The 23,082-nt window shown below is 40.8% G+C and overlaps 3 protein-coding genes across 5 annotated transcripts in view; 1 reads left to right on the top strand and 2 right to left on the bottom strand.

Annotated features, from left to right (window-relative positions):
- Positions 1 to 11,313, bottom strand: part of adck1 (aarF domain containing kinase 1) — a 74,406-nt gene extending 63,093 nt beyond the window's left edge. Inside the window, exons 1-3 of one of the 2 annotated variants that reach the window (XM_026308904.1) lie at positions 11,305 to 11,313; positions 7,809 to 7,965; positions 7,270 to 7,353 (exon numbers count right to left, since the gene is read on the bottom strand). In XM_026308904.1, coding sequence (XP_026164689.1) covers positions 7,270 to 7,353; positions 7,809 to 7,940 — 216 coding nt within the window. In that variant the 5' untranslated portion in view covers positions 7,941 to 7,965; positions 11,305 to 11,313. Of the gene's footprint in view, positions 1 to 7,269; positions 7,354 to 7,808; positions 7,966 to 11,304 lie in introns of those variants that run through there. The other variant, XM_026308913.1, reaches the window with a different exon arrangement.
- Positions 11,314 to 12,361: 1,048 nt separating this feature from the next.
- Positions 12,362 to 14,890, bottom strand: slirp (SRA stem-loop interacting RNA binding protein). Its single transcript, XM_026308994.2, has 4 exons — positions 14,738 to 14,890; positions 14,494 to 14,552; positions 13,142 to 13,249; positions 12,362 to 12,877 (listed from the first exon to the last, which is right to left on the bottom strand). The coding sequence occupies exons 1-4, from the start codon at positions 14,802 to 14,804 to the stop codon at positions 12,809 to 12,811; spliced, it is 303 nt and encodes a 100-aa protein (XP_026164779.2). The 5' UTR covers positions 14,805 to 14,890; the 3' UTR covers positions 12,362 to 12,808.
- A 153-nt stretch (positions 14,891 to 15,043) lies between these two features.
- alkbh1 (alkB homolog 1, histone H2A dioxygenase) lies at positions 15,044 to 22,343 on the top strand. 2 transcript variants are annotated; one of them, XM_033325026.1, is made up of 6 exons: positions 15,044 to 15,200; positions 17,396 to 17,504; positions 19,624 to 19,786; positions 20,043 to 20,133; positions 20,441 to 20,634; positions 20,738 to 22,341. In XM_033325026.1, exons 1-6 carry the CDS (start codon positions 15,066 to 15,068, stop codon positions 21,105 to 21,107), a joined length of 1,062 nt encoding a protein of 353 aa, XP_033180917.1. In that variant the 5' UTR covers positions 15,044 to 15,065; the 3' UTR covers positions 21,108 to 22,341. The 2 variants fall into 2 exon arrangements, with proteins under 2 accessions (XP_033180917.1, XP_033180916.1); XM_033325025.1 differs by having other exon boundaries at positions 15,065 to 15,177; positions 20,738 to 22,343.
- Positions 22,344 to 23,082: the final 739 nt, after the last annotated feature.

Raw genomic sequence — 23,082 nt, 5'->3', positions numbered from 1 at the left:
GCTGTCTAATGTCCACACGCTGTGGCTAAGTGAGTCAGCTATATAGCTGAAATGGAAAATGAAAATATAGAACTCTTTGCCACAGTAGCTCCTCTGGTGAGAAGTCACTAATCACCCTCAGTGGAGCCTTTGATTTCCTTCCCCACAGTGCTTTCATGTTACTATGACAACCTCAGACACACTCACTGCAATATGGGTAAAAGACAACTCTTTATCTCTAACCTTGGGGTGGTGTTAAAATAATTTGCACGATACTGTGCAGATGTACTGAGTGAATCAGCGTTTTGTTCCCCCTTTCATCTCAGCCATGAAAAGCCACCTTCAAAATGGCTGCTTCCCCAAATCAGCTCTATGCTGCTGCCTTTTTCTCATCCAGCTGAGGAAGCAAGGGGATCATTAGACATCAGTATGTTTGTCCTTGCTGTTGCCATTTCATCATCCTCTTTCCCCCTATCCTCCCCTTCTCACCCCATCCCCTAAAATAACCTCTTTACTGGTAGTGCACTCTTATCTCTTCATGAGACTGCTTTCAATCTGCTTCACAATCAAAGACTCAGTCTATCTCTTTGTATGCCACCACAGCCCAAAAACACTAATCTTACTTTCATGTTTATGAGTACATCATTTACCAAACAAAATAAATAAAGAAACATCAGTGCTAAAGTTGGTTTTGTTGACTATGAGGAGGATACTATAAATATATGACAGTAATACTAATTTGGTAACTTCAACATTCAGAGAGATTTCTAGATGTTTGTAGGTATTGAACTAGTATATGATCATGCCCACTCACTGTAAGAAAAAGAGAAACAAAATAGTCACTAAGAATTGCATAATCACTCCAGAGATAAGGACCTATTTCCATCACCCAGCACGATCTCATGATTTCTACTGATTTGCATTTTAATTTCTCTTATTCTTTTGTGTTTTAATCTATCTAATCAGCAGAGAGAGGGCCTGTGGACAGACCAACAGATACGGAATTGTAATTGTAATAGCTGACAGGGTGTAACAGAATGCCCGTTAGAGGAGATGTGGTTCACTTTTTGGCACTTTGCAAAAGCAGGAATTAAAATATTAGGAATATCAGATTTTAGATTTTTTGGTATAACAGACAATGGTTTTAGAGAGCGGCATGGCTCTGCTCTGTGGACAAAAAGAACAAAATATGCTGTGCACTGGAGTGTCAGAGGGAACCTGTATGGGAAATGAACTATATAAGAACTACTCTCTCTACCTGACATTTATTTCATACATTCTGCCAAAAGTATATGATATTTAATGGATATTTATAAGTTGAATCTTAAATTCATGAATAGTAGCGAACAATGGAGTGTCACTCTTCTGAATTACCTAGTCCTTGTTGTGGATAACTGGACCAAGAGCTGTGTCCACACATGACACACACCACACTGTAGTGAGTCAGTTGTGTTATTGTGTTACTTTTGATAAGATGAAAAGAATCCTGCATCTAAATACTGCAGGAGGCATGGTTGGAAGCAATTTGTTCAGGTAGCAGTGAGGTAAAGTGTGATTCAGGCAGTCGGGTAATTTATGCAAAACTTATCAGATACCAAAGGACTGCAGAGGAGTTTATAATACTTTTGGGCTAATATATTATATATTTTACAAAACTAAAAATCATTATGAACACAAAGTAAGCAGTAGAAATATAATGTTCATGATAAAAAATAATTTGCCAAAGCCACATGCACTTGCAGATGACATTACATTGTCACAAAAGTGGAAAAACCCAAAGATGGCAGTTCACAGGCACCTCCAATCCAACCTTGTAGATATTGAGATGGCCTGCCAAGACAAGTGGGGCAAATGGGATAAACTGGCCAAATGCAGACATTCAAAGCTTGTAGAAAGCTACCCAAATCTGTAATTGCAGAGAAAGAGGCAAATTAAAGCAGGTTTTTACTTTTTCATTATTGGTTACCATAATGTGTATATATATAAATTCCCTTCTCACCCTTATGGGTGGTGTGTGTGCCTTCCTCAATCTCAGGTCCTCTACCAGAGGCCTGGGAGTTTCGGGGTTCTTCACAGTATCTTAGCTGTTCCTAGCACTGCGCTCTTCTAAACTGAAAGCTCTGATGTTGTTCCTGGGATCTGTTGGAGCCACTCTTCCAGTTTGGGGGTCACAGCCCCAATGGTGCCGATTACCACAGGGACCACTGTTCCACTGGTAAGACTTTTCAATATCAGTCACTTCTTCTATCTGTCAAACCCATGCATAGGTTTGTCCTGCCATGATGGTTCTTGCTCCCCTCCCTCCGCTTCGGGCTTCTGTTGCCTGAGATATTCACTAAGTATTCCATCACTCTGGGCCATTTTCCTGATGTACTCATGGATCTTTGATGTTTCATCTCGGATGGTGGGTCTGACGCTCACCAGTCCTCGGCCTCCTTCCTTCCTCTTAGTGTACAGTCTCAGGATGCTGGAATTGGGGTGAAACCCACCATGCATTGTAAGGAGCTTCCTTGTCTTGACATCAATGACCTCTATCTCGTCTTTTGGCCAGCTTATTATGCCAGCGGGGTATCTGATGACTTGCAGGGTGTAGGTGTTGAAGGCTTGGATCTTGTTCTTCCTGTTTAGCTGGCTTCTTAGGACTTGCCTTACTCTCTGTAGGTATTTGGCTGTGGCGGCTTTCTTTGCGGCTTCTTCTTGGTTCCCATTTGCCTGTGGGATTTCAAGGTACTTGTAGCTTTCCTCAACATCCGCTATGTTGCCTTCTGACAGTTCAATTCTTTCAGTCCTGACAACCTTCCCTCTCTTTGTTATCATCCGACCACACTTATCCAGTCCGAATGACATTCCAATGTCGTTACTGTATATTCTGGTGGTGTGGATCAGTGAGTCGATATCTCACTCACTCCTGGCATACAGCATGATGTCATCCATGTATAGGAAGTGACTGATGGTTGCTCCATTTCGTAATCGGTATCCGTAGCCAATCTTAGTGGTGATCTGGCTGAGGGGGTTCAGGCCTATGCAGAACAGCAGCAGGAACAGAGCATCTCCTTGGTACTTACCGCACTTGATGGAGACTTGTGCAATTGGCTTGAGGTTGGTCACTAGGGTTGTTTTCCACAGTCCTTTTGAGTTCCTTATGAAGGTTCTTAGACTCCTATTGATGTTGTATAGCTCCAAGCATTCCAGGATCCATGTGTAAAGGCATTCAGTCATAGGCTTTCTTGTAGTGAATCCAGGCGGTGCACAGCTTGGTCTGTCTGGTTTTACAGTCTCAAGTGACTGTTTTATCTACCAGCAGTTGATGTTTTGCTCCCCTGGTGTCCTTACCCATTCCTTTCTGAGCCCCGCTATGACTCCTGACAGGAGCTTCCATATTGTGCAGAGGCAGGTTATCGGGTCGTATCAGGACTGTCCTGCCTTCAGTTAGCCATTTAGGTTGAGTCCCATCCATCAGCTGGTTCATTTGAACTGCCAGGGGTTCATGGAGTGCAGATAGCTTCTTTAGCCAGTAGGTGTGTATCATGTCAGGCCACACTTGAGACCTTTTCTTGGATATCTGCCATTGTGATGGTTACTGGGTCCTGTTCAGGGAGGTTACTGTGGCCTGCTCTTAGGTGTTATGTCATGCCTCCTTCTCCCATATGTTTTTCCAGTATTGTTCGGTCTCCAGCCGAGACCTGCATGGTGGGTCTGCTCTCATGTTACTACAAAACCACTATGGCAACAGAGCGTGCACATGCACAGTTCATTCACATCTATGTCAGCTGCTGTGCTGTCAGTGGAATGGGTCGTTTCTCTAAGTGTTTCAGTTATGTTCGTTTCTCATTCACTGAACAGAGCAGACGCACAGAGGGGTGTGATTGCAGCGGGGAATAAATCGTGCTCATGCAGGACAGTATAGGTGACATTTGAAAAGTTGTTAAGGTTTATCCAAAAAGTCACTTGATTTGTCGCTAGTCGCTTTTTTGGGAAAAAGTCGTTAAAGGGGACTGAAAAGTCGCTAAGTTGGCAACACTGGCTGTGAGTCATTCCTTGGCAGTCTCCAGGGCCTCCAGTATGGACAGCTTGTTGTACTTCTTACTTAACTCTTTAAATCTCAAAGACAATTACAGCTACGCAAACATACAAAGTATACAGTCATTTTTCTGTTTTTCCCATACATTTTTGTGCATAACTGACAACTGATGTAAAAAATGCTTGCTTTCTTCTACTTTGAACAAAAAAAAAAAACTTTTATCATCACTGCAGGAAGTGATTACTTTCATTACCGATGACTCAATTTATCATTAGGTATGAAATACAGTATGTCATAGTAAAGAATGCCTTTGACAGTTTCATAAAGCCCAGGATAATGTCAATCAAATGTTATCTATGACTGAATGATAATGGCTGGAAGACCTATGTACTGCTTAGAGAACAAAAAGTAATTAGCAAAGAAAGAACTGTGCAAAGAAGTGAGTCTTTTACAAGAAAATGTCAGATCGAACACTGTGATTAGAAACTCAGACAAGAATACAATTGGACTTCATAATTGTTGTAATGGCTTAGTATGAGCCAGTGGTTATCGAAGAGGAAATTGTGCTGAACCGAGCAGAGAGAGGCAGGGAAAGGGTATGAAAACGGGACACAGTCGCTACATTATCAGACAAAACAGAATACAAGCTGCTGGAACCAAGAGACACCAGCTGCTAGATGTAAGTTCAATCCACAACACACTGCTTTGCTGCTATGAAAGGGAAATTCAGAAACGGCTGTTGGGTTATGCTTTATCTGGCAGTATAAAGAGCAACAAACACTGTGTTAGGCAGAAGTTAGGTCATTCAATCGCTGTGTGCTGTTCTCTTTTAATATGTGACCATTCCACAAACATAACCCTATGTTCATCACTGTAACTGTGACAAGGAAGGATATTTACACCCAGAGAACAACCTTTTACGTTTACTTTTATATGTTTTTGTTCCTAAACCTAGCTAAGACATTGTTTTTGCTAAAACTGACCTTGTAGTTATTTTTGTGCCTACATCTAGCTGAGTTTTTAGGTATGTAATTATGTATCTAATAAAACTGTGATGCTGCATAATAACAGCACTGAATTTTTAGGACAGTTTCCATGAGTACTAAAATCTGGTAATCTTGTTGGAGTCTTAATGTCATTAATGTTGGGTCAGTTGATTTCAGTCTGCCCCCAGTGTAGGAGGAATATTTATGGGTCGTACCAGAGGGTATGAACAAACTACCCTGCAGTACTGGTATATGGGTCATTTAAGGTGCAGCACTATCTGAAGATTAAAGCAACTGTAAAGCACACAACTCATTCAACCCTATAATGCCAAATGTATCATATATGATACATGAGCCCTCGAAATTACTAAAAAATTGCATTGTATCACATATGATACAAATTGAAACTCATTTACAGAAATTAATATTTGAATTTTTTTTTTTTGTTCAGAATGACCAATAAAGGCTCCAGTTTCAAAGAATTAGAATTTTCTGTCAATTATTTAATGGCTTGGGCTTTACAGGGTTAACTGGTTATCAACATAGGTATCTGACATAGTGTGTAGTCACAGTGTGTTCATGAGGCTGAGAGACTTTAATAGCTGCAGAGGACAAAAGCAGTCCATCTGTTCTCTCATTGCAGTGCATGTTCCTGCATTCATTTGACAGACTTGAGAGTGCTCCCATGCTTGTTCTGTGATACACTCTAATTGGCTGAGAATGGCTCCTCGGTTCACTCAGGGCAGCCTTTGATGAGCCTGGAATACTGGCTGCTTAAGTGGTTTTTGAGTGAAGTTCTTCATGAGAGGCTGAAAGCTGCTCCACCGAGAGATAAACACTAGATGACAAGCTGACAGAATGGCGAGGAAGATGAAATATAGAAACAAGAGCTCATTAACTGTGCAGTCAAATGTAACAGGTCAGAGAGCATGATGTGTTCATCTGACACTGAGGCTTTTAATATTATGTCATTTTATAGCCTGTTTTTGGTACTTATATATACTCAATCTGTTACTTATTTATAAGGTCAACCAAGCTCAAACTAATGCAGTCTAATGTAATCGAAACCAAGAGCCCTTCAATAACAGCCCTGGTCTTTACTGTGTGGAGTCTATATGTGAACAACATACTTTAACAATCAACAGTAGTTTACCTAACAGATGTGCCTTCCAACAACACCATAACATCATAACACATACATTAGATCATTCGTATTTAACACATTGGTATAGATACAGAAAAACATATTGACTAGTGTTGCCACCAGGCTGAAGATTGGAGGTGTTTACTGACCATCAGCAGCTATTTGACTATCTGTGACCTGCCACCTTTTCCACCTATCCTCTTTTTACAATAAAGAATTACACTGTAGTAAAAATTTAGCAGCCTGAAGACAGTAAACAAGTATGAAGCCATTGTACTGATGTTTCACCTCTATGACTTCAAGAGGCAATATAAAATAAACAAGAGGCAAACCTCCTCTGTATTAATCAGCACCATGCATTAATTATAATCAGCATGTGTAGCCAGGCTTGTCCAGCAGTGCCCAAGGGGTTGTGCAGTGCGTGTGTGTTTCTCAGAAATTTGCAAGGTCTTCAAGGGTCACTGCAGCTCTCTTGCTGCAGCAGAGCTCTCTGTGCACTTTCTGCCAGAACAGGTGGTCTCTGACTTTTCCAGCAGCAGTCTCCTGAGTCAACATGATGGAGCTGTGGCCTTTTAACCAACACCAGCACAAATCACCCAATGCATATCATCTGGCATTTACTGGTATTACTTTTATCCCAAGAGTGGGATTTTCCCATACAAATTCATGCTGTTCAGCAGTCTCATATCAACTTGAGGTTAATATGAAAACAAATTTGATTGTTGTGGTTCACCCTGCTGGTCTAATCTACTTTATAGAGCACACAGCTATTTTCAAGCACTGATAAACCCACCATTAGCTACCTGATTTAACACATAAAGTTGGGTTGGTGACTAGAAACATGCGCCATATACTCTGTGCTCAGCTCTCAGCATTGTTAGAGCTTAAAAGTGATTCTCTGGTTTGGGATTTAGTTTGATGTGTCCTCAAGTCACCAAGATATTTGAACATATTCTGCACGATTTAATGGGAGGATGGAACAAGAAGAACCATCTATAGCCAGAGGAAGTGTGGTTTGTATAGTCATCACTAAACAACTTGTTTCATCTTGTGGAAAGTACACCATAAATGTTTACAGTTCTTCACCTCATGGTCTGATTTTATGTGTACATTGCCACCTTAAAAAAGTGCTTATCTACCTTGGACTTGAGTGCCCAGTATTCGTCCGTGCCATATTCCACATCTTTGAAAGCAGTCAAATAGTCGTAGGTGATGACCGCCGTCTGCAAACAAACAGAACTGTGACAAGGAGTCCACACAGTGTTGGCTGTTACACTGTTCAATATAAGCAAAGAGATTTAGGTTCAGGGCATCACTATGAAATAATATTCATATTATCATCTATATAGTGTAACAATTGCTATGAATGGGATGCTTTCTGAAAGGACAAGATAGAGTTCTGATTAAACTAAACATCTAAGTACAAGTAGTATGAGTTTGACAGCATCATGTTCACTGAGACATTCAGTCAAATATCTTAAGCTAGTTTCAAGTCAAAGCTGCAGTTGAATCCAGTGGGTATTTGAGAAACATTCAACAATCAAGAACACCACTAAAACCATGCCTAAAACACTGAACATAAAGGCATCAAGACAAAACTATCTAATCTTTCTTTCACGTGCATCAATTCAAGCTCTCCAGATGGAAACTCTCAGGGAAAAAACGCAAAGCAACTCACGGTGGCTGCAGCTCGTCCAAAGCGGATGATGCTCAGGTCATTGAGGTCCACCTGTCTGTTGCACAGATAAAACCTGGAGGAGGCAAACACTGCCGTGGCCAGAGTGGAGACTTTGAGGAGTCGTCCAGCCATTGGAGGCACTGCGGGAGGAAGAATGCTGTGCAGCAATACACATCATACATGTCAGTGATAGGGATGTCACATATGAGACTAAGGCTCTGAATGAGTGTGAATACAGTATGTTCAGCAGTTTCCGCATAACCTTGTATCATGTGTTTTTTGTGTGTGACTGACAGTTGTGACTAGTCATAAATACATAATAGACATCAGTAATGTTAATGCTGTCCATGTTTTTAACGTTAAAACAGCCTTTCACAGCCTTCCTTAACCTGCCCTGTTGCACTGTGGGAGACAGGGATGAGCGAGATATCGGTGCGCATCTTGGCAGCGGTCCTTAATCGACAGACATAAACAAGTACAAATTATAAATCGTGAGGTTTCTAGTCAGGTATCATTTGATAATTTTTTTTTTTTTTGATAAAAACGCTGAGGTTCCACCCCAATTCCCCAGTCGTCAGCGTGCCGACAAAGGCTTCCCGACTGAGGTTCTGCCCCAGGTTCCCGGAATTCAGTGTGCTGACGAGTGCGTCCCCGCAGGCTCTCCAGCGCACCGACGAAGATGTACCCGCTGAGGTTCCACCAGGGATCTCTACTCCCGAGTCAGGTTCCCCCAAGAGATTGGGTAATGAGACTGGCTTTCCCGCCCATGTACCAGAACTTCGTCCTGGGACCAGGACAAAATTTGTGGAAAATCGTACACTATTAATTGTGGTGCCAAATCATTTTGCTTTTGAAGGCTCCTGGCTGCAACCTTCTTTATAGCTTTCCATCTGTAACTCATGTAACTAGAGGAAAACTTTCTATTATGTGTTGCAATCTAGTGGACACCAGAGGTATTGCTATGTGGGATCAGCAAAACCAATGGAGACAATTGTCTTGCTACCTGCCTAGGCTATTAATATATGATACCTATTGAATGTGTCACCATTGCTGTTTTTACAAAAATTAGCTCCCCTGAAAAAAAAATTTCAGGAGCTGCCACTGTTCAAGCCCTAAAACTTTATGCATACTTCCAGAGCCAGTGTTAAATCAATGTGGTTAACAGCTTTGTTACATTTTTTTAAAGTAAAGCAAAAATACAAAGAACACACACATCCTCACTTTTAGTTCCTGTCATCACTGACCCCTGCATTTCTTTTGTCATTAGAATCTGCTCCAGTTCTTCATGCAGAGTTTCTGCAGTAAATTTCTAGCCTTCAAGTTCAAATTGAGGTCATTGTAATACATATTTCTTGAGTAGCACCATGACTGGGAAATTCACAGCAGGGGTTGTAGCCAAAAGTGTGGTCTGTCTGTCTGTGGCACAGATCATTACATGAACCAGCTCTATGTGCGCTGTTCTGTGGTCTGAGTGGCATGGACCACTGGCTTGTGTGGCAGCAGTGTGGCCTCTCTGGTCCGTTCTGTGGTCTGTCCGGTCTCTCTCAATGATTTGAGGTCTGTGGCGTACTATCTGTGGCCCTGGTGGTTTGTGGCATCAATCTACATGCATGTCACTGTATTAAAATCACAATACAATGCCACACTAAGCACTATTTCGCAGACAGTCGAAAATAAAATAAAACGTGCATTTAAGCCAATATGTTCAGCAAGTTTTTTTTTTTTTAATCCTGTTACATTGTATGAACCACAAGAATAACAAATGTCCCAGCTGGTCCTTTGGCTCACAGAATTAAGCAAATGCATTGTATACAAGAGGCTGAAGGATTGACGCTCGCACTTTTATTCACAAACACGTCAGACGTTACTGGAGAAATTCAGTTTATTAAGTTTAACATTTAAATGAGCAATGGATACACTGATTTGGATCAACGCACAATGATAACAAGGCAACAATTCATACCCTTCTGTCTGTCCTGCCTGTGACTACAATGAGTGTGCAAACTGTGTGGTACCCTCCTATGTGATCACAGTGACTTGTGGCATGGACTATTACAGGAACCAGCTTTGTGGTCTGAGTGGCATGGACCACAGGCCTGTGTGGCAGCAGTGTGGCCTCTGCTCCATACCTGTGATCTGTCTGGTCTCTCTCAGTGATTTGAGGTAATTCACCTACAGTAGTGAATAACAGTTGACGTAGACGTGTTGAAAGATGTAAAAATCACTCAGCCTTATTTAGTTTTGCACTGAGCTGGTTCCAATGGCAAAAAGCTGATTAGAAATGTTACAAATACAGGCAGCATGAAGACCATCAAATACATACAAAAAAGCTCCCGATTACAAGATACATGCATTTTTATATCAGTTGATAATTCATAATCAGACTGCTGTAATATTCATATTTATAGCATTAACAGCAATTATATAATTGTAGTGTCTGCCTTAGAGCTCTGCCTCAAGATGCCATCTTGTTTTAGGCTACTGTCGACTACCAGGCTATTACCAGAAACACTGCCACTTCAGGTCCATATCCGCGCGGTCAAATCTCTAGGGGACTGTCCACACAATTTAACATTTTTTATTAATGGCCAAATCAAATGCTTTTTTTAGCCCACAATGGCTTTGAAATAACTTAAATCCATCACTATACAATCCATACCATCCGCATTACTTTAGTCACATAAATATCTGTTTTAATTCAAAAGGGGAAAAGCATGTGAAAATACTATGTAATACAGCTAATATTGTTTAACTGAAAACATATCATTTGATGTACAAAAGCATACTTAGAGACAACAGAGAATACATGTTTGCCATGCAATGACTTCAGACCATCAGTTGCCACACTCACTGTGATTACACAGCTGATACACTCAGTAACCACACAAGTGCCACGCAGTTACCACACAGGTGCCACACGGGTACCATACACGTCAATATCGTACAACAACTTAAAATGACGTAACATACAAATTCATTTCTCCAATAACCTCTGACGTGCTCGTTAAAATAAGCGCGTGCCTAAACGGATTTGCTTAATGCTGTAAGCCAAAGGGCCACACAGACCAGGTGGGACAATTCGTTATTCTTGTGCTTCCCATACAATGTAATGTGTATACTATCCCTTCCCACGCTTGTATGGACGTATATTACAAATTATATATTTTTGGACATTATCAGAAGCCGCTTTTCATTTCGGCGTTCACACAAAAGCTTATTCCATCATATTTACAACCCTCTGAACTGCGTTCCCGCACAACTGTCCCAGAAAACGTCCCAGTCTTACGTTAAATGTACATGTACGTTAATGTCCACTGTGAGACTGTTAGGGTTATGCAATGAATAACTGTTCTGTAACAAACGTGTTGAGGCAGACAAACACCACAGGCTGTCACATGCATTCACATCGAGTAGTCCACTATCAAAAAGATCAGTTTCTGTGGAACAATCACACACCTTACCAGGGCCCCACACGCGCGTTCATTCTGTCACTTACCGGTTTAGTTTTGACCTCTTCCTGAATGATCGGAGCGACAGCGAAGAATTATGGTTAACGTAGTACTACAGGAGATGGCAGCTGCTAATTTGCTAACAGCCTAGCAGGACATTTAGAACACGTATCTCTATGTTTCCTGTAAACAAGGTCAGCTACTCGCGTCATGGATGTATTACAAACATCGTTATATACGGTCATTATTAGAGCCATATATAACATAACTTTATAATGCTCAATTGTATTTTTGATTAAAACTACATCTACGGCGACGCCGATGACGTTTTCCATGTACGTCACACATCGTGGTAAACTGTTCATCAAAGGAGACACCAAACGCTGAAAACAAAACCAATAATCAGTCAGGTAAAACACAGCAATACATCGGTAATAAATTAGAATTACTTCTTGTATCTTGCTTTTTATTTTACTAGCGAGATTGACCTGGCGATTGCAGCCAGGATTTTTTTTCAACAATCTTTATTAGAAAAGTCAATTACAAATATATAAGCAAACATAAATAAAAAGTAATAGTAGTATAGTATAAAGTTAAATCTGTAGAAGTTACATTAAATTTAGAACAATACCAACAACTAACAAAAAATAAACATATAGGCTATATATCTAGTAGGGTCAATCTGTTAACACTAAACTTAAAGCTACTGAGGTCAACACCTTCTGGCAAATACCAACAACTTAATAAAGCAGTTGGAAGACTCGAATCTTATCTGCAACCAGGTTCTCATGTGCTCCTAGACTCAAGCCTTTGACCTAAACGAAAGTGTCACAGTCAAAAAATGCCACCAAAAAAGAAAAAAAAACGAATGTGTTGCTATTTTAGGTCTATGGACTAAGGTCATAAGTAACAGCAAGAAAAAGCTTTTTAAATACTGAATACTACTTGTTGGTTCCCAAAGGTTTAACCTGCTCAAGCCAGCTATAACCCACACAGAGTGGTGAAGTTAGTGCTCAGAGATAGATCCTTTATATCAGTAGAAATACAAAAGTAAAGAACAATATATTATAGGCAAAGGCTTTTAACAAACAACATACCACACAGTGAAATTAAAACTTTTATTGTCATATTCTGTGATGAGTCAGACTTTACAAGTTAGACTTATCCGGCTGTGCACTGTGGAAGTAAGTGATAGGATGATGACAGGACATAGGCCTACAACACTATCACTGAAGATAAATAAACATTACCAATGGACAACTCATTGGTAATGACACACACACTGTCAACAATCTGCAGGCCTAAATAAACTAATAGTATATAAACGAAAGAAAGTCGAGTCATCCAAAAACCTGAGAACAGAAATATATATGCAAACCCTGGGGTTCATGTTTAAGTTATGCTTATGACCCAAATAGAACTGCAAATTCAGAATCACAAAATGTCAAATGGCAAGCAGCTGAGGCAGCAAGAACAAAAACAGTCAGGGTGAATCAGGGACTGATAATAGCAATAGCACATCTTTTTGTGCCATTGAAGCACCAGAGGGCTTCAGTCATATTCGTTGTTTGTGTTTGACTTCTGTCCTACAAACGGGCGTCTGTTCCTCTGAATCTGGACCTGGAAAAAACATGGAACACATGAAGAAAAGGGTGGGTAGTGGTAGAGGTGGTGGTAGTAGTAGTAGTAGTACATAGGACAAATACATAATAAATACACTTATTGGCTGTGGTTAACTGTCAGACCAAGATGTGAATGAAATAAAGACATGCTACAGTAAATTGGCACCCTGGCTTTTATGGTGTTTTGTTTTAAAAAGACAAGAGCAGCTTATGCTTCTGTTGTGTGTTAAAGACTCCAGTAGTCATGATGAAGATAATTTACCTTGACTCCCTCCACTATGTGTGGGTCTTTCTGAAGTGCATTGTTCAGTCCTTCCTCTGCTATGAATCCAACCCAACAGAATCCTTTGTGGAAGCCGGTTTCCTTATCCTGGTAATAACACCAGCACACAGTCAAACACTGAGATTTTGCAGGTTTGGCAAGAAATAACCAACATATCATGTTCACTCAAAAAAATGTAAGTGTTTGTATTTTGACTTTTATACCATACTGTAAAAAACAAAAACCACAATGGCTGCCTTGAAAAAGAACACTATGATGTAATTAGAAATGAATGAACAGAAAAACTTCACTGGTGGCAAAAGGTCCTTGACATTCATCACTGCACACAATAAACACCAATACATACATACAATAAACACTTAGGAGGTAGGATTGATGGATTTCCCATGTAGAATATATTAGTAAGGCTCAGCAGCATATTTATTTTCAGTCATTCTGAGTGTAATAGGTTGTCTGTAAAATTAAACTCCATATCTGTTCAAAGATAATAGGACAACCTTTGGATGGCATTTGTTTAAGCAGCACACACACAAAAAATGCTCAGCCTAGTAAGCAGCTTTTCAGTCAGTTAAGAAAGAACAGGTTGAAAGATTCCTTTGCCCATTCTCAACTTTATAAAATCTAAATGTAGCCATTTAGATTTGTTGTTGTTGTGCCATGGTACGTAATTGTATATGTGATGTAAATGTAAATGCAATTATGATGTTGTGATATACGACATTGCTTTATGTGTTTATTCTGTCACATCATTCCACAAAAGTCCGTGTGGAACAATGATCCCTAGGTGGAGCAGGTCTGATAATGCCAGTGATAGTAATTAAACGAATCCTTGAGGCAACACAAGTGATTTAAATGAAATCAATGTCTTTCAATTTCCTCGAGGATTCATTGCAGCCCTAATATAAACACATACACATATAATTCCCTTCTCACCCCTACGGGTGGTGTGTGTGTGTTTGTCTTCCTCAATTTGAAGTCATTTGAGGGTTCTTCGCAGTATCTTAGCTGTTCCTAGCACTGCGCTCTTCTGGACTGAGATCTCTGATGTTGTTCCTGGGATCTGCTGGAGCCACTCTCCCAGTTTGGGGGTCACAGCCCCGAGGGTGCCGATTACCACAGGGACCACTGTTGCTTTTACCGTCCACATCTTTTCTAGTTCTTCTTTCAGCCCTTGGTATTTCTCGAGCTTCTCATGTTCCTTCTTACTATCACTTGGCATTGCTACATCTATCATCACGGCTTTAACGATGATAGAATTCTGTACAGAACCAAAACATACTATATAACGGGAGAATATGTCAGTCAATCAATCATATACTTTGACAACTTACAAATGGTAGAAGACACTTCTTCACTTGGCCGAACTGCCCAAAATACTCCTTCATCTCCCCTGAAAAATGAATAGAAATATTCCATGTTGTCACACACATACTCTCATCACGCACACTAACGACAAACGTGGTGACTGATAGAAACTCCGAGGTAAAGCACACAAAGAAGTAAAATAAACCGAGCTGCGGCCGATGAACATTTCGCTACTACTAACTGTGAGAGATCATTGGAGACTTTACTCACTGGAACCAACAGTCCACGGTATTTTAGACACAAAGAGCTCAAACACTTTTTTAGACGGCGCCGCCATATCTCCTTCTTGGACTGTCTCTTTGACCTTTGACGTAACGTCACGTGACGCACACTGGCGCGTGTGTGACAGGGTACTATATTGAAAGCTGCCTTTACACCCCTCTCGGCACGTTTTCCTATGTTGTTTAAACCGTGTTCGTGTATATAATTTAAAATTAGAAATATAATGCCAATAAAACACTAAATACACTAAATACTTTTGTCGGAAAAAATCTCCGGAACTGAACTGATTTGAAAGGTTAGATTCGTCGCGGCCAAGATGGCAGCCTCCTTGGTGCAGAGTGGAGAAGATGCGTTCAGAAAAATGTTCAAGTTTTACAAGAGAAGAAACCCTCCTCCAGATTTCTGTCATGTTATTGACTTCTCCGGAGGTATTCCCAACCCTGACCCTAAGGTGGGAGACACACACACACACAGAACAGTTGACAAGAGGCACGTGATTGTGTAACAGCTGCAAAGCGTACGACAGCAACACAGTAACAGTTATCACCTACTTACCGGTGCATCTCAACAAACTAGAATATCATCAAAAAGTTTTTTCAGTAATTCAATTCAAAAACTTACACACAGACTGATATATTTCAAGTGTTTGTTTCTTTTAATTTTGAATATTATAACTTACAGCTATACAGCTAATGAAAACACAATATTCAGGTTCTCAGAATATTGAATATTATTATTACATAATATTGAAAAAGTTCAACATTGGAGTCTCATGGTGTCACACTCTTGTCAGCTAATTAACTCAAAAGACCTACGAAGGTTTCCTGAGCCTTTAATGGTGTCTCAGTGTGGTACAGTCAGCCACACAATCATGGGGAAGACAGCTGACTAGACAGTTATCCAGAAGATGATCACTGACACCCTGCACAAGGAGGTTAAGACATTAAAGGTCATTGCTAAAGAAGCTGGATGTTTACAGAGTGCTGTATCCAGTTACATTAATAAAAAGTTGAATGGAAGGAAAACGTGTTAGAAAAGGGTGCATAAACAACAGGGATAACAGCAGCCTTGAGAGGATTGTGAAACAAAGCCCATTCAACAAATTGGGGGAGATTCCCAAGGAGTGGACTGCAGCTGGAGTCAGTGCTTGAAGAGCCACCACACACAGACGTATCCAGGACATGGGCTACAACTGTCGCATTCCTTGTGTCAAGCCACTGTTGAACCAGAGACAACTTCAGAGGCGTCTCACCTGGGCTAAGGACAAAAAGGACTGGACTGTTGCTCAGTGGTCCAAAATCCTCTTTTCAGATGAAAGTAAATTTTGCAGTTCATTTGGGAATCAAGGTCCCAGAGTCTGGAGGAAGAGAGGAGAGGCACAGAATCCAAGTTGCTTGAGATCCAGTGTAAAGTTTCCACAGTCAGTGGTGGTTTGGGGAGCCATGTCATATGCTGGTGTTGGTGCACTTTTATCAGGTCCAAAGTCAGCACAGCTGTCTACCAGGAAGTTTTAGAGCACATCATGCTTCCCTGTGCTGACCAGCTTCATGGAGATGCTGATTTCATTTTCCAGCAGGACTTGGCACCTGCCCTGCCAAAAGTACCAATAACTGGTTTAAGGACCATGGTATCCCTGTGCTTGATTGGCCAGCAAACTTGCCTGACCTAGACCTTGTGAAGAGAAAGATGCGAGACACCAGACCATAATGTAGAAGAGCTGAAGGCTGCTATCAGAGCAACCTGGGCTTCCATTACACCTCAGCAGTGTCACAGGCTGATCATCTCCATGCCACGCTGCATTGCTGCAGTAATTCATGCAAAAGGAGCCTCGACCAAGTATTGAGTGCGGTACATTTTCAGTAGTCCAACATTTCTCTGTTAAAATTTCTTTTTTTTTTTTTTTTTTGGTGGTAAGTAATATTCTAATTTTCTGAGATACTGAATTTTAGGTTTTCATTAGCTGTAAGATATAATAATCAAAATTAAAAGAAATAATTGAAATATATCAGTCTGTGTGTAATGAATCTATATATGAATTTTGAAATCTTTATATGACTTTTTGAATTATATTACTGAAATAAATCAACTTTTTGATGATATTCTAATTTATTGAGATGCACCTGTAGATATGTATATGAACAAGGTGGCCACCTGATGACCCTACTGCCCTCACACTCACATAGACACACTGTAAAAACTGGGCTGCTGAAGCTCCAGAGTGTTTGCTCTTTGGGACAGACTAGGAACATCATTTATCCTGAATCCTTCCATGGGGATCCACACCTAACACCACAGTTAGCAAAGCATGTTGTTAGCTATAAGTGAAGTGTATATGGGTGTTAGTGACATGGATCTACATATATAGTAAACCCCTGAAATACAGTGGGGTTACGTTCCTAGAGCACCCGTGGATTTTGGATACCGTTCAAAAAAATGCTATAAATGCCTATTTTTATAGTTTAAACCCTAAATGTGCCCTCAGATATGCTCCCAAAACACTTTAATTGTTGCATTGCATTAGATCATATAGGGTATTTTATTTTTCAGGCTAACAGATCTATATAGACTGTATTTCCTTGATTAGGAGGAAAAGCTATCACTAGATTTAATATTTACTTCCATTGTGTGTGTCTGTGGTATTGATAGGTAGTTCCAGCTAAACTGGACCCTGCTACAGTGAGTGATGTGGAGGCTGCCAGGCTTGGATTACAGCCCGTCAGAGACTGGAGAGCCTTTGGCCTGCAGGGCTACCCAGGTAAAGAGAAGAGGGGTGGAGGAACAGAATACATCTCCAATACTAAGAGTTGGACAGTATAAAGACCACAGCCAAATTCAGTACGTGAAAAGAAAGCTGACACAGAACAAAATAGACATGAATTACAAGTGAAAGAACAATGCAACATGAAGTGTGTGAGTAATAGGCTGTTCTGCCAGGCTTCTCCAGAACAGCTTTAGTACTTGTGTGGAGCTCTTCTGGAGGGATAAGCAGCAGTTGTCCACAATATATTTTTTCATTTGGTTTTTTGATTCTTTTGACTGAGAGTATTGTCTAACACTGGGTTCCAAAGTTTCCCAACTGATTTGCTGATTTGAGATCTGGTGCCTGTGAAGCCACAGCTGATTCACATAATTTTCATTGCTTCAGTTAGACCACATACAGTGGGTATGGAAAGTATTCAGACCCTTTAACTTTTTCACTCTTTGTGTCATTGACACAAATGCCAAAATCAAAAAAGTTCATTTTATTTCTCATTAATGTACACTCAGCACCCCATCTTGACAGAAAAAAAACAGAAATGTAGAAATGTTTGCAAATTTATTAAAAAAGAAAAACTGAAATATCACATGGTCATAAGTATTCAGACCCTTTGCAGTGACACTCATATTTAACTCACATGCTGTCCATTTCTTCTGATCCTCCTCGAGATGGTTCTGCTCCTTCATTGGAGTCCAGCTGTGTTTAATTAAACTGATTGGACTTGATTAGGAAAGGCACACACCTGTCTATATAAGACCTTACAGCTCACAGTGCATGTCAGAGCAAATGAGAATCATGAGGTCGAAGGAACTGCCCAAGGAGCTCAGAGACAGAATTGTGGCAAAGCACAGATCTGGCCAAGGTTACAAAAGAATTTCTGCAGCACTCAAGGTTCCTAAGAGCACAGTGGCCTCCATAATCCTCAAATGGAAAAAGTTTGGGACGACCAGAACTCTTCCTAGACCTGGCCGTCCAGCCAAACTGAGCAATCGTGGGAGAAGAGCCTTGGTGAGAGAGGTAAAGAAGAACCCAAAGATCACTGTGGCTGAGCTCCAGAGATGCAGTAGGGAGATGGAAAAAAGTTCCACAAAGTCAACTATCACTGCAGCCCTCCACCAGTCGGGGCTGTATGGCAGAGTGGACCCACGGAAGCCTCTCCTCAGTGCAAGACACATGAAAGCCCGCATAGAGTTTGCCAAAAAACACATGAAGGACTCCCAGACTATGAGAAATAAGATTCTCTGGTCTGATGAGACCAAGATTGAACTTTTTGGCATTAATTCTAAGCGGTATGTGTGGAGAAAACCAGGCACTGCTCATCACCTGCCCAATACAATCCCTACAGTGAAACATGGTGGTGGGAGCATCATGTTGTGGGGGTGTTTTTCAGCTGCAGGGACAGGACGACTGGTTGCAATTGAAGGAAAGATGAATGCGGCCAAGTACAGAGATATCCTGGAAGAAAACCTCTTCCAGAGTGCTCAGGACCTCAGACTGGGCCTAAGGTTCACCTTTTAACAGGACAATGACCCTAAGCACACAGCTAAAATAACAAAGGAGTGGCTTCGGAACAACTCTGTGACCGTTCTTGACTAGCCCAGCCAGAGCCCTGACCTAAACCCAATTGAGCATCTCTGCAGAGACCTGAAAGTGGCTGCCTACCAACGTTCACCATCCAACCTGACAGAACTGGAGAGGATCTGCAAGGAAGAATGGCAGAGGATCCCCAAATCCAGGTGTGAAAAAGTTGTTGCATCATTCCCAAGAAGACTCATGGCTGTACTGGCTCAAAAGGGTGCTTCTACTCAATACTGAGCACAGGGTCTGAATACTTATGACCATGTGATATTTCAGTTTTTCTTTTTTAATAAATTTGCAAAAATCTCTACATTTCTGTTTTTTTCTGTCAAGATGGGGTGCTGAGTGTACATTAATGAGAAATAAAATGAACTTTTTTGATTTTGGCAAATGGCTGCAATGACACAAAGAGTGAAAAATTTAAAGGGGTCTGAATACTTTCCGTACCCACTGTATATACAACAGTGGGATTAACCTTATTAAACATTCTCACTTTTTATTTCTTTGACCCAGTGCTGTACTGCTATGTGTTGTTCAGGCTTCATCTTCATCTCTAACCCATTCATGCGGGGTTCCCAGCCCTTCTGGGTCAGACAGTGTCTGAAGATCTACCCTCAGAAGCCCAACATCTGCAACCTGGACATACACATGTCTCCCTCTGACACCCAGGACATCTGGGGCAAGAGCGTACATGCCCTCAGGTGAAGCTAGTTGTACTCCTTTCCTCTGACAATTCCAAAGTGCTGCAATTAATTGGTTTTGTCATTCCTAAAGACTTGCAGATAAATCTGTTGAGTGAAGTTGCTTGCCAGGCACTTAATTTTTTTTTAATTCAAGCTTATTATACTACAGGTGCCAGTTTCTCTCTCCTTTGAGGTTTTGTACCAGGCTTCAAACTCATCACATATCTACTGCACTATGGTCATTTAGAAAGTGTCTATGTTGACCGTTCCACAGTTCTCCTCCCTCTGGAAAAAGAGAGCCAAAAACTCTGCTTGAGAGGCTGCGCTGGGTCACTCTGGGATATCATTACAACTGGGACACCAAGGTAAGCAACACACCCTGCTGTGTGTAGGATTCTGTTGATGTAGAGGTGTAAATGCAGATTTGAATACCAATATGTGTAATTCTTGCACCAAATACTTTTTTAGTCTATTTTTTTTTTTTGAGACAATTTCTTTATTTTGAAAGAACTGGCAAAAAGCCTCATGGTTTGCAGGACTTGTGCTTGTCTGTCAACAAATTTGTAAACGTATTTAAAAAATCATGCTATTCAACATTTCACAGCCTGTTACATATCTTTTCACAATGCTTTTCTTGTGTAATAATCTGTATGTTTCCTTTGTTACACTCAGACTTACTCTGCTGACCACTACACTCATTTCCCAGCTGACCTCCACTTGCTGTCCTTCCAAATAGCAGCTGCCTGTGGGTTCCCGGGGTTCAATGCACAAGCTGGAATCCTCAACTACTACCGATCTGATTCCTCTCTGGGAATCCACGTGGACGAATCAGAACTAGATCACAGCCAGCCGCTGCTGTCATTAAGGTGAGAGGGTCCTGTGACAGGAAAGGATTCATCTATACACATAGTTTTAGAATGCCAGTGCAGCAAATCGCTACAACCCATTCACTGCTGTCTTTTCTGATAGTTTTGGGCAGTCAGCCATCTTCCTGCTGGGAGGGACACACAGAGAGGACCCCCCCACTGCTCTGTACATGCACAGCGGGGACATGATGGTGATGTCAGGACAGAGCCGCCTACTTTACCATGCTGTCCCCCGCATTGTCCCAGCACCCAAGGAACATGTGACTTTAGAGATGGAATGCTGCAGCATGGCCCCATCCCTGCAGGACAATGCTGTAGTGGAGCCTGTGTCAAAGCAAGATTGGGCAGTGTGCTCTCAATACATCCAGAGCTCCAGAGTGAATGTGACTGTCAGACAGGTGCTGGGACCTGGGCAGAGCTTCCCAGAAACTTTGGATGCAGGCCAGGCATGGACTGGCAGACAGCAAGAGTGAGAAGAAGAAAAGGAGCTGTAGCTGTGACACTGGGGCCATACTGTAGAACTCACTTGACACCTTGCCACAGAATGCTACTTTGTGGTGAAATGTATTAATTGAGCTGAACTTTTAAGCTATATGTTTTACTTAGAACAGGACAGCCCAGCAGTCATGAATAGATTTTCCACAAGAAAACAACAAAACTAAAACTGTAGAGCCACCCTAAACAGGTCAGATCTGGGTGAATTTGGGGGGTACATACAAACCCTTAAAGCATATTGATTTTTAGTGGCTTAACATTTTCAAGGATTCCAAAATAACCTAGTTTGAAATTTGCACAGTGAATTTTGTTTTAAAATAACATGGGATTTAGGTTTGAATATTTAAGCAGATTGGTGACAATTCCGTGCATTTACACTGTTTATAGTCAGGTTTTTCCAGTAAGATTTCTTAAATCTGAGTTCATAATCCAGGTAAGGGATCAATGAAACCTGATTTCTCAGGTAGCTTTCTCATAGAGAATACTGATTTCTTTGCCGTGTACAGAGATAACCATGCTGTGTTTACATGCACTTTATTGAAGAAACCTGACCTCCACTTGCTCACATCTTAATGGGAGCTAAATATACAGCATAACCAAACTCTTAAGCAGTAAAATCTCAAGGTTTTATTAAGAAATAAGACATCTTTTCCTCTAAGCCTTGTTCTAAACTGACATCTATTTCTGATAATAGCAGCACAGCTGAATAAGCTGTCATTCAGCCTAAAAGCTGTAGTGCAGCTTGTTTTTTTTATGGTTTGGAATAGCTCATATATACACTGTCCTGATAAATACATACTATAAGGATGCAGTATTACCACCACCAACATACGGAAGCTGTTTATTTTCATTCTCTCAATGGTTCCTATAAGAAAAGTTAGATCTACATTCTCTATTTATAAGCTGCACAGACTGGTCAAGCTACATTTTGTAAATGGATTTCACAGCTCAGACATTGAATGCACATAAAACATTTTAGCACCACCCTTTTTATTTATTAATTCACATCTAAATTCTTGCTATAAATTCATTATTTAATAATAACCAGAACAAATTCTTTTTTAAAAAGTGGGAATTACAGTAAATAAATGTAGGCCTACGCCACTTTAAACACATTTTGTGTCCTTTTGTGAGTGTGTCACCAATTAGTGATGAAGCTTTTTGTGTAGCGGTGTGAAATGAGAAGTATATCTTTATCTGTCACCTGTTTTTTCTGGTTTTTAAAAAGCTAATACATTTCAAGACTTCAAGCTAGAGAATGTGCATCTTCAGTGTTAGCTGTGGTCACATACAGTACAAAGTGCAGATACTTAACAGAGGATACAAGTGGTTTAAAGGAGAGTGAATGATACCATCTGTGTCTGGGGAAAACCATGGGTCAACAGAGGAAGTAGTGGGAGCAAACGGTTCTGCTCAAGGCTCTGCTGTTCATCTGCCAATAGTCCTTCCATCTTCAGGAGTGTGAGCAGCCCAGCTGGGCTCTGGTGATTTCACTTCAGCACTAAACCAATCTACTGTGATACAGTCATCTTTGCTCAGAGGTCCAGAAACAGACTTTTCCAACTGTCTGTTCTAAAAACAGTCAAAATGAATTTTCCGCCATGCCGTCTCCGACTATTACATGTAGCTCCTCAATAGGCGCACCAGTTTGGCGCGGCTCTGTTGAGGTGCGCTGTATACCCGTATGCCTTCAAAGATGCACATACAGTGCCCTCCATAATTATTGGCATCCCTGATTAAGATCGGATTTTAAGCTTCTAATAAATTCATTTTCTTTTTAAAAATAGAACCAAAATTCAGAAAAAAGAAAAATCCAACCTTTAATTGAAGTACAATTATTCAGCAAAAAACAAAAATAGCAACAAATAATTGACTTTATATGAAATCATGTGTGCCACAATTATCGGCACCCTTCATCTTAACACTTTGTACAACTCCCTTTTGCCAACAAGA

This window comes from Mastacembelus armatus, chromosome 22 (assembly GCF_900324485.2).
Source record: "Mastacembelus armatus chromosome 22, fMasArm1.2, whole genome shotgun sequence".
In the NCBI taxonomy this organism is placed as follows: domain Eukaryota; kingdom Metazoa; phylum Chordata; class Actinopteri; order Synbranchiformes; family Mastacembelidae; genus Mastacembelus; species Mastacembelus armatus.
Note: the sequence above shows the minus strand (reverse complement) of the source record. Positions and strands in the feature narration are given on the sequence as shown.